The 11059-nt window shown below is 46.7% G+C and overlaps 1 protein-coding gene across 2 annotated transcripts; it reads right to left on the reverse strand.

Moving 5' to 3' along the window:
• Positions 1–8834: 8834 nt before the first annotated feature.
• bola1 (bolA family member 1) lies at positions 8835–10779 on the reverse strand. 2 transcript variants are annotated; one of them, XM_061777054.1, is made up of 2 exons: positions 10631–10779; positions 8835–9470 (listed from the first exon to the last, which is right to left on the reverse strand). In XM_061777054.1, exon 2 carries the CDS (start codon positions 9433–9435, stop codon positions 8998–9000), a length of 438 nt encoding a protein of 145 aa, XP_061633038.1. In that variant the 5' UTR covers positions 9436–9470; positions 10631–10779; the 3' UTR covers positions 8835–8997. The 2 variants fall into 2 exon arrangements, with proteins under 2 accessions (XP_061633038.1, XP_061633037.1); XM_061777053.1 differs by having other exon boundaries at positions 8835–9466; positions 10631–10744.
• Between the last annotated feature and the right edge of the window lie 280 nt (positions 10780–11059).

Genomic DNA, 11059 nt, shown 5'->3' on the forward strand with positions numbered 1-11059 from the left:
CACGAGGTGCGGGCCGTGACCGAAAGAACGAGCGGCCGAAATGAGTTTCCTCCGCAGGGTGTCCGGGCTCTCCCTTAGAGACCGAGTGAGAAGCTCGGTCATCCGTGAGGGGCTCGCCGTTGAGCCGCTGCTGCACATAGAGAGGAGCCAGATGAGGTGGCTCAGGCATCCGGTGAGGTGTTCCTGGCACGTCCACACCGGGAGGCAGCCTCGCGGACGACCCGGGTTACGTCTCGCTGCTGGCCTGGGAATGCTGGACGAAGTGGCTGGGGAGAGGGAAGTGTGGGCTTTTCTGCTTAAGCTGCTGCCCCCCGCGACCCGACCTCGGATAGTTGGAAGAACATGGATGGACTTACTTCTACAATACTACAAAATATTTCTCATTATAAATCATATAGAAAATGTTTTATTCAATCAAATTACATTTGTTTTTCTATTTATGTGTTCTTATTTTTTAATGACGATGATGATTATTGCATATGATTGGCACAATCATCAGACCTGTTGATTGTGCTACTCTGCCTCTCGCTCCAAATCAGCTGGGATCGGCCCCAACTCACCCCGTGAGAAGCGATTCAGAAAATGGATGGAAGGATGATTATTATCAGCAAAACTGCTTTGAGCAGCATCTTTTTTGACCAATTTATTTGTTTCCAACAAAAAAACGACGACTGGGCGAGATGTGTTCCGTGTCAAGTAGCTGCCAAAGATCACAAAATGTGCTCGGCGGCGTACAAAAGAGAAAGATCTTCGCGTTCTCGTGTCGTCGCTCACTTCACAACCGCCGCCGCGAGGGTTAGATGACGATGATGACGGCGATGACGGCGATGACGGCGATCTGTCAAAGAGAATGGCCCACCGCAAATCGTCGACTCGCTCCCGAGCCGGCTCACTGGCGTGGCCGACATCAGCTCGTTTACCGCTCTGGCGTCACCTCACAAAGCGCAGAAGAGGCGAGAAATCGCCACTCATTTTGCCGTTGCGCCACATTTTGATACTTTTGCGAGCTCTAATCGGAATAGCAAAAGTTCCACTGCAATTACATTTCAAATAGGGCAACTTGTAATTGTACATCACCAAAGTCATCTGCCCAACATTGTGTATAGCTTATTTAAAAGTGAAGCCGAGTATTATTAGCAAGTATTAGCAAACCCACGCCCCTTACAATATACATAGATATATTTTCAACCAGCGAAAACAGCGGCCATGATTGCAGCCTTTGCCGTTCGAGCTTACATACATCGGCGTAATGATATCCTCCCTGCTTTTGTTTGTCGGAAGCAAGCGCTCGTTATATAAGTGTGTGCGTGCGTGTGTGTGCGTGCGTGCGCAGATGCAAAAACACACAGCCCATCTCGGGAGATTTGGATTAAATCAAAATAAACAGACGGATTGGACAGCACCCCGGCAACGGATTTCCCAGAATTCAATAAAAAGCAACAATCGTCGCGGGGGGATTAAATCTCTAGCTGTGTGTTTTTGCATGTCGGAGAGGGGTGGTCTTGAGGGGGGGCAGACAGATGTGGATGTGCGCGACGCAGTAGGCACGGCGGAGGTACGTATTATGGGAAGTATTATAAGTGGCTTGCTCCGACATGACCAAGTAGGTCAAGAGACTCAAGGCGGGAGTGACGGCACGCACAAAGCAAGCGTGGGGAAGGTCAAGCGTGAAATACCCACCCCCCCCAACACACGCACACACAGCACATTGCGTAGAACCCCCCCCCCCCGAAGGGATGCGGACACGCAGTGAGGCATGTGTGAGTTTCGAGGTGGAGTGAAGGATACAAAGCCAGACAGTTGTTTGGCCAAACGCCGACAAAACAAATGTTGTTTACACCGTAAAGCTGCAGTATACAGTACAAACCCCTGGCAAAATCACGTTTCATCATTCATGCCCCCCTCCCGCCATCACATATTTTAGGCGATCGTTTTCGTTTGGTTTTTACAGTATGAAGGCAATTCGGAATTGAGAGTTTTAAGGCCTTCGGTGTAGTAACGCTTAGCGCCACAACACGGGGGGGGGCAGCACTGAGCTCCACCGGAAGACATGCAGTGTAATTAAAAGCAAGACGAAGAGGCAGAGAAGGTCCCCAACTAAGCTGTAGTCATAAGTCAGTGGGCCTAACCTTTGCGCCACCTTTCCTTAACCTTTGTCGCAAGACGTCATGGGGTCAAGGAGAGATGAAAAGGTGTTTCCTTTCAAACATAAGGAACCCTTTCAAAGCAATGATAGAAAATATGACTTCCAACTTGGCCTGTACGCCCGAGAACGACAAAAGGGAAAACAATCACGGGTGGTTGTAAACTCATCCAAAATGGTCAAGTGTGAACATTTCCTTCCGCTGAGCCATCCTCCCCTCAAGAAGAGGAGGATGAGGAGTTGAGAGACATTTTGTCCACAGATGAGCACAAACAAAAGCGAGGAGGAGGAGGAGGAGGAGGAGGACATGTTTGGTAAACAGCGAGAAAGCCGAGAAAGGGAGAAACCACTCGGGAGGAAGTGGAGGTGCAACTCGAGCGGTTTGTGCCAAGGATCTCAATAGAGGAAGGAAGAGCACGGCATGGGAGGGGGGAGGAAAAGCCAACTGTGCAATAAGGCGGTATATAGCTCACTAGAAAAATCCCTACACAGGGATTAGGAAGTATTCGATTCATCGTTTCAGTCCGCGATCTAAAAATCTCTTTACAGCGATTCGGGAGTAGGAAAGAAGTCAATGATTCCCAACACCAACTGTTATTGAGTGAGACTTTGTTGATTATATTCCGTGTTAATCGATGAATCGTTTCAGCCCTCGAGCCATCGAGTCATCGATATCGTGTGACTGTTTTTCATTTGGCCTTTTCACATTGTCCCTATCGTTGCGCTGTATGTTTCCATCATCAGCTACGATGCGTTGTGATTTTTATGAGTCTTTGCTAGATGTTGTGTACCCCAATGTTTTTTGGGCGGGGGTTATGTTTTTTTGTATTTTTTAGATTTGTTTGTTATATTATTTGTTTTGAACTACAGATGGAAATTATCTTTCTGCTAAATCTGTTGCAAGCATCTTTTCCTAGCTATTAATATTGATTCATGTATAATATAATAAGAAAGAAAGAAAGAAAGAAAGAAAGAAAGAATAAGCAAATAATAAACAAATAATATTAAAATCCTGTGATAGTGATTCAGGAGTTGGGAATGAGTTAATGATTCTGGAATTGTTCACTCATTCCCGACTCCTGAATCACTACAATGGGATTTGTATATAGTAGAATATATTCAATTCTCCGGCTTTTGGTCAGAAAGCATTACATTGAGTTCACTCATCATAATTCCTCATGTTTATGTCTCGTTTATGTCAGTTTTATTGGCGCGCCGGTCTCCATATGACCCCCCCAGCTACGGCTAGCGGACCCCAGTTTGAGAACCCTTCCGTAGAGGCACCGCGAAGCGGCTGACACTGAAACGACGGCGAGAATGGCGGCGTCGGCGGCGGCGCGGGTTCGAAGCGGACGATTACGCCGGCAGGCCCGAAAGGCTCGCGGGGGAGTTTGGAGAAGCGTCGCAGGGAGCGTTATCTGCGAGTCATCTGCCTCCTTGACGTGCAGGCTCCTCTGGTTTGTGTCACGGCGAAGTGCTCGGCCCTCCGAAAACCCGCCCGACGAGTCGAGGGGGAAAAACCCCATTTTTTTTTTTGTATGTCCATCATGAATCGGACGCTAACCTGAAACGTCAGCCGATTCGTCACAAACGTGATTCAAGGCGGGACATCTCGGTGTTGGGGCGGGGGGGTCGCAAAACGGCAGTGTGTGATACTGGCCGATAATTAACCCCACAAAAGCGCTCCTACACGAGGACATTTGCGTTAAATGCAAGAAAATGAGTTACTTAAAACCCAGGACGTGGGCCTGTCACGATAATTACTATATTGACTTATCGTTAGATAAATCAAATGGACACAAACGTTTTTCCGGACTTTATAAATTGTTATTGTTGTGGTGAGCCGACAAAGTTGGACGGCTGTGTGATTAGCCGCTAGTGAGCTCATGGACGGTGTTGGACCCGTCCAATAGTGCGCAGCCTCGCTCCATGTGATTCACACAACAGACACTTAGGGGAACATGAACTGTTTATTGCGTTCGCTAGCCGACGAGCTAACGAGCTAGCGAGGTAAGGAGCTAAACAACTCGCTCCGCTGCGTTGCAAACATGAGCGCTTCGCTCAGAGTTGTTGTGTCTGTTGGTCCCCAATTAACATAAACAGCAACGTTATGTTTGCTAGCCCACGAGCTAACGTGCTAGCCAGCTAAGGAGTCAAACATCTCGCTGCAAAATAGCACTCCATAATGTGATACATCATAAAAAAAACTAAAAAATAAATAGTAATGAATAATTAAATAGAATCAAGAGGGAAACTATTTTTGTCGCGTTTTCATTCATTTCATTTCATTTCCTTGCCGGCGCCCGCAAAATTGCGGCTGGTGAAAATGCTGAGTGGCTCGCAACTCTGGGAAGCCACTTGCCAGCGTTTGAGCAAAAAAAAGTTCCGCCGTGAGCAGTGAATGCTAATTGTTAGCTGGTGGCTATCGCATTTAAATACACAGTCTAGTTTGACGGTAAACTTCAAGTGAGAGTGGCAATAAAAAAACTTAAGCCTCTTCTTGGAACAATCGTTCAGTAATTCTGCCAAAGTGCGACTTGTTGTCACGTGACTTGAGGCTGCGTATCTAAATCGGGTCCCTCGTAACTCGAGGCACCGCCGGAATCCCCGAAATGCGTGGCTAACTACAGGTCATCACCATCTACCAAAATCGGAGCCTTCTTCGTATTTTGTTTTTCTTAGGAACTACTAGCTGTCGAGGCGTTCACTTCTTGCGCGGTCCCGGGTGGCTTGCGAGACTGCGTTTTGCGTCTTTGCGGGCGTGCACGGCGCGCCCGGGAGATGCGGCCTTGCGAAGACCCGATGCGGGGCGAGCGGTTCATCCCGCCTCTCAAAATCCTCTGACCCCTTCCTCCTTCCCGGGGGCCTCCCCGGCTGGTGTTCATCAAACGAGGTAACGTCTTGTCATGTGACCCCCGACCACCCGACCCACCTGTGTGGACTTTGCTCTTAATCCCTCTCAACGCCCCCAACCGCCTCTTCCCTCGGCTTTGAATACTTAGACTAGTGAGTGTAACTAATTCTCCCTCACAAGGATATTGTCTTCCCTCTATCTCTGCTTTTGTCCTTCGCTTTCAAGCCGCCTATTCACTCATTTCATTAGTCCGAGGTGCGGGCTTAGATGGGGTGGGGGGTCTTTCCAATTAAAATATCTTACTAGCCTACTAGCATCCGCCTAATGCAAAACAACTGTGTTGAGATGCAGCATTTTAGCTTCTGTCCAGGCAAAAGCGCTTCAATGTGTTTAGCAGGCTGCTCTGTTGAAACATGCTGACCCCCCCCCCTCCCCCTCGGGACCACCAGACCGACCGGCCCCATTTGTCGTACCCCCCCTCCCCGGGAGTTCTCCGTGGCCATAAATCAGCGGCATCTCCGTCGCGGGAATTCCGCGCTGCCCAAGGTCCCAGCCTGGCACCGTCTGTCCTGGCCCGGGCGGTGACGCGGGGACGTGGCGGACAAGGTGGGTTCCCAGCGACCCGCGTGCCCCCTACACCGCCGCCGGGTCCCACCTGGGACCGCAAACGGATCGGTCGTCGGCGGGTCACGGCGTGCTGGCGCAGTTTACGGCCAGTGCGTAACTACTATGGCGTAGTTCCAATATTAAAAACAGGAATGGAGTAAAGCCTCGTTTATCTCGGGGAACACTTTTCCGACCCAACCGCTACCGGTGAAAATCTGCGAAACAGACACCTCATCAAAACCGTTTTAGTTTAACCCTCACACAAACTTGAAACACAATTTGTCTTGCCTATTCCCTTACTGTCAAAAATGCTTGGAAATGTTTGATTAGGTTTCAAGTTGATCCAAACTCAGCTCGTCCAACTGGCAAGCGAACACTTGGCTGCCATTTTTAAGGGCGCAGCAAGCACATGGCTAATTTGCATACAATTGCACACACTTGCACTTGCAATTACTCACAGCGCCAGTCCGTTACTTCTGATACCTGTTCAATCGGTCCGTTAAAACGCGGGTCCACTGTATACTGTAAAAAAAAACTATTTTCAAAAAAAGTGAACGCCGAACCACGATATCGTGGTGATAACGATACTGCAGTTTGCATGTTATGTTGGAAATTGCATGAAATGCTTTTTTTGTTGACACCAAAGAAACGTGTTCAGAAATCTGTACACCGTTAAACTGCATCTCGCTTATGAAAGACCGACATGTCGTATCTTTTTTGTCAAAAGGGAACTTTTACAGAGTGCGTCGAGAAAGTGTCACGTGTCAAATAGCAGGTCGACACCCGAAGCATCTTCTTCTTCTCACTAGCGCTTAATTGCATCACCGCAGGCTATTCTTGTCAAATTCCCAAGCAAAAGACGCTTGTGACTAAATGACTAGTCTTGTGACATCAAACCAAAAGTAAAAGTATCTGAAAAATCTGTGGTAATTTGTGACATTCCACCTTAGGCCATGTGGGTTGACCTGTCCCGCCTTGGCTATTTTGCCCCCAAGTGCCGCTCGCTCGATGTGTCCCGTGTGAAACGGCTCCAGACAAGCCCGGTCGTCGCACCTCCACGACTCCGCTCGACCTCTCGCCGGCACCGCGCCTGGAACGCAGATGCCGAAATCAACCGGAAATAGGCCCCCGAGTCGACTCCCTGATGGAGAAGACCCAGCGGGAGCGAAACTAAACGATGTGCGCCACCTAGTGGTGACTGCATGGTACTATTACAACTTAGAACGGACCAGGTAGAGTAGAGGAAACATGTTTATCATTTTCCCACCTCAAAAGGGGATTAATAGAGGGGCCACGCATCCCTGTTATACATTACTCATGTTTTGTTTTTTATGTCAAATGTAAACTGATGAGCACAACTGTACATCGCGTTTGAGCACATTTGGTCTCGCCGCCGGTTTTACGTGAGCCGTTTCACTTGTTCAGTACATTGGAATATCTACAAAGGTACGGGGTCAAAGTTCAAATACGACAGAAGAATAAAAAGTACAGACAGCAGGGAAAAAAATCTACACGGGTACAGTTACCAAGTATTTGTACTTGGTTACGTCCCGCATGCACGCACGAGAGCACAAGATCGCCGGCCAGGCCTTGGGGTCGTGGCGAGGGTCATGAAATGTTTGTTTATTTTATGCAAGGACTGAAGATTCGACTTGTGTGACGACAGCGCGGTCACGAGAGGCATCGCGACATTTGCGGGAATATTAATGCGGAATCAAAACTGACGCCTTTGCTCGTCGTGTGGGAAAGACAGCGAGACCTTCCATGTCAAACACACACACACACACACACGAATCCAAGTACAGCACATTTTGTACTTTTGTCCTGCAGTAAATAAAATCTCAGATATCCTTTAATGATCACACCGTGTAATGAGACTACCGAGTTGATACAATATTATATAAGTGTTCACTTTATGTTGGTATGACTTCAGGGACCAGGGCTTCTCATTCCTTGGGAATAAGAAACATAATCATGAAGACGTCACACCATATATAGGCAAGTTGTTTGTGTGCATGCCGCCCTCGCGTGGTCAAGTAGCGGTACTGACATTATTGTGACAGCAAGTTTCACACAGCCCAAAACTCACTTCTTGGTCTAATATTTTGGCTCACTCGTGGCTTATTGAACATATGTTTTGTAAATAAATTATTATTTATCTAATACATTAAAATAAATAGATGGATAGATGTACAATAAAAGGCAACAGCTGATAAATTCAGAATCTTGTGACACATGAACACCGGCACACACACACATATATAACACGATTGTTAATTCATTATTTCAATACTTTGCTGTGTATATGATCCTTTTTTTAAGAAGTGCTTGTATATACACTTAAAATTAAAAAAAATATTTAAATAGAAAATATAATATAGATCAGGTTTTATATAAACAGAAGGCCAACATATTCCACATCTTCTGTTAGGGCGAAACAGATTATTTCAAGAAAAAAAATACATGTACAAATATTTTTTAAATATTACAAATTCCACTGTGTATGCTGCAGTCTGGCGGCCGACTGGTTAGAGCGTCTGCCTCACAGTTCTGAGGACCGGGTTTCAAATCCGGCCTGGCCTGTGTGGAGTTTGCATGTTCTCCCCGTGTCCGCGTGGCTTTTCTCCGGGCACGCCGCTTTCCTCCCACATTCCAAAAACATGCGTGATAGGTTGATTGAAGACTCTAACTTGCCCGTAGGTGTGAATGTGAGTGCGAATGTTTGTTTGTTTCTCTGTGCCCTGCGATTGATGGGCGACCAGTTCAGGGTGTACCCCGCCTCTCGCCCGAAGTTAACTGGAATACGCTCCGGCACGCCCGCGACCCGCGTGAGGAGAAGCGGTACGGGAAATGGATGGATGGATGTTGCAGTCCTCCAACCACAATTATATCCATTTCCATTCCGCTTATCCTCACGAGGGTCACGGCCGTGCTGGCGCATCCCAGCTGACTTTGGGCGAGGGGTGGGTACACCCTGAACTGGTCGCCAGCCAATTGCAGGGCACATAGAAGCAAACAACCATACGCACATACGGGCAATCTCCAATTGGACTACCAGGCATGTTTTTTGGGATGTGGGAGGAAACCGGAGTGCCCGGAGAAAACCCACACAGGCACAGGCGAGAACATGCAAACTCCACGCAGGCGGGGTCGGGGATTGAACCCCGGTCCTTAGAACTGTGTGGCAGACGCTCTAACCAGTCTCCACAGTGCCACCCACCGCAATAATAGTTCCAAAAAGAAACATTTTATTAGAATGATTTTATTTTGACAGCTTGCGTGAAAATAAAAACACACAGTCTATGTTCCCCCATTAACATAATCCTTGATTTGGCTAACGTTCCATTGAATAGACGGTGACAAATTCAAATAAGGGAAGTGTCCCCTGCCGCCGTCAACGTCCCACTTTCAGTTTGTCCTCCACGGTGCCGTCCCCTCGCGACCCCCCCAAGCAGGGGGGGCTCTCGGCCAGGGCGGGATCTTCGCGCCACTGCTCGGGCGTCTTGGCCTGGATGGCCAGCGCGTGAACACGAGCGCTCAGCTCCGCCTTCAGCGCCTCGTTGACCAGACGGTGGCGCTGCAGCGGCGTCAGGCCCCGGAAGCGGGCGCTGACCACCAGCACGCGGAAGTGCGATTCCGAGCCGGGGGGCACGGCGTGCGCCCGGCTCTCGTTGCGCACCTCCAGGTGCTCGGGACAGAACGCGGCCGTGAGTTTGGCGACGATGGCGCCCTCCACGGGCCGGGCGGGGTCCATGCGGGCCGCGAAGCAGGCCACGGGAAGGGACCGGGCGAGAGGGACGGGCCGAGAGCAGCGAAGGATGGCGGGCAACATCGGACGATGTGCCCTCGAGGCCGCCTGATGTCTACCTAGCACATAACGCATACATATATATTGTCAAATTGTACTATGCGTACCGGGCTCCCTCTAGTGGTACGAGAAAGAAGAATCACTGCCTCAATTCAGTTCAGTTGTATTTCACTTTTTAGTCCAATAATACATTTGCATCTAATTACTTTTTTTATTTAACTTTTATTTCTTCAGTACTGTTTTTGTTCTATATTTAAGTGAAATGTTGCAATTTGAAAAAAATATATAAAACAAGAAAAACAAATGAAAAATAAAACATGACGATAAAATGGAAGTCATTCGTGTATGTATAGTATGAATAACTACAATAATATAAAATATACAGTGACGTGGAAATTTCACACGAATAAGTTTGAAAATGAAATGTAAAATACAAATAAATAAGTTAAACGTTCATAGGACTAAAGTGAAATGTTCATAAGACAATGGTTGTCATTTTACAAGACCAAATAAATAACATACAGAATATGAAGAATAAGTTGCATTTTTACAAGGAATTATGATTCAAAAATTGTTTTGTTTTTTTAAATAAAACAGAATTTTTTTAAAAATATATATTATTGGTAATTGGTAATATTATGCGAATAAATGTGTAATTTTACAAGACATTTGTAATAAGAATAATGAGGGGGGGGGGGGAAGAGTTAAAGTCTGGAAGAATGAAATTACAATCTTGACAAGAAAAAAAAGTTGAAATTTTATAAATTAGGGGGGGCAAAATTCTCAATCGTAAAGCAATCAAGTAGCAGTTTTAAGAAAATAAAGTGCTCATATTACAAGGGTGAAACTATCATTTACTGAGGGAACAAGAAAAACGTTATTAGGAGCATCAACGTGCGTCAATTAAGGCTTTGTAAATGTCATTCACTCGTTAACATTTACAGCTTTATTTTCGTAGGGTTGCCATTCAAAGGCACCAACATTTTTATTTGTATTTCATTTTTGGACGTAACTGGCACTCAGTAAGTCAATTAGCAAACCAGTCGCTTGTTAGGCTAGCATTAGCTGCTAGCGTTCACCCATTTTGGTTAACGCCGATAATAAATCTGACATAATTGTGCTACATAACGACACTATACATCAAACTAACAGTGAATATATGGGCGACTCGAATAAAGATGAATAATTAAAGCATTAAAAATGAACGTCGCAATTTCACCTTGCTACTTTTGACGCCGACTCCGTCGCTCTCGTGATGTAACAGTCGCACCGGAAGTGTTGGTATATGTAGTTTCCGTCTGTTGCTTCGAAATTCAACAGTGATTGTGTGTGGTTGTGTGACTTTGTGGAGTTCCTCAAAATAATCATGATAATAGATATTTGTTAATGCAAAGCGAGGAAGAAAAGGGGGAGACGTTCTTTCCCTTATGAAGACTTGATACGCCAGGGCGCTGCTGCAGCCCGGCTGACCAATGTGCCTACGTGGCGGCCATGTTGGGAGGGTCGACGTTCCCATCAAAGGCAACGTATGCACATTGAAATTCAGTCGAAACTAATTTCTCAACTGATTTTCATGAGGTTTGCTTTTTTTTTGTTAACGCCAAAATCCTAAAAAAAAAAACGACTTTAATTTTTTTAATCTCTAATT

Source organism: Phyllopteryx taeniolatus, chromosome 6 (assembly GCF_024500385.1).
Source record: "Phyllopteryx taeniolatus isolate TA_2022b chromosome 6, UOR_Ptae_1.2, whole genome shotgun sequence".
NCBI classification, from domain to species: Eukaryota; Metazoa; Chordata; class Actinopteri; order Syngnathiformes; family Syngnathidae; genus Phyllopteryx; species Phyllopteryx taeniolatus.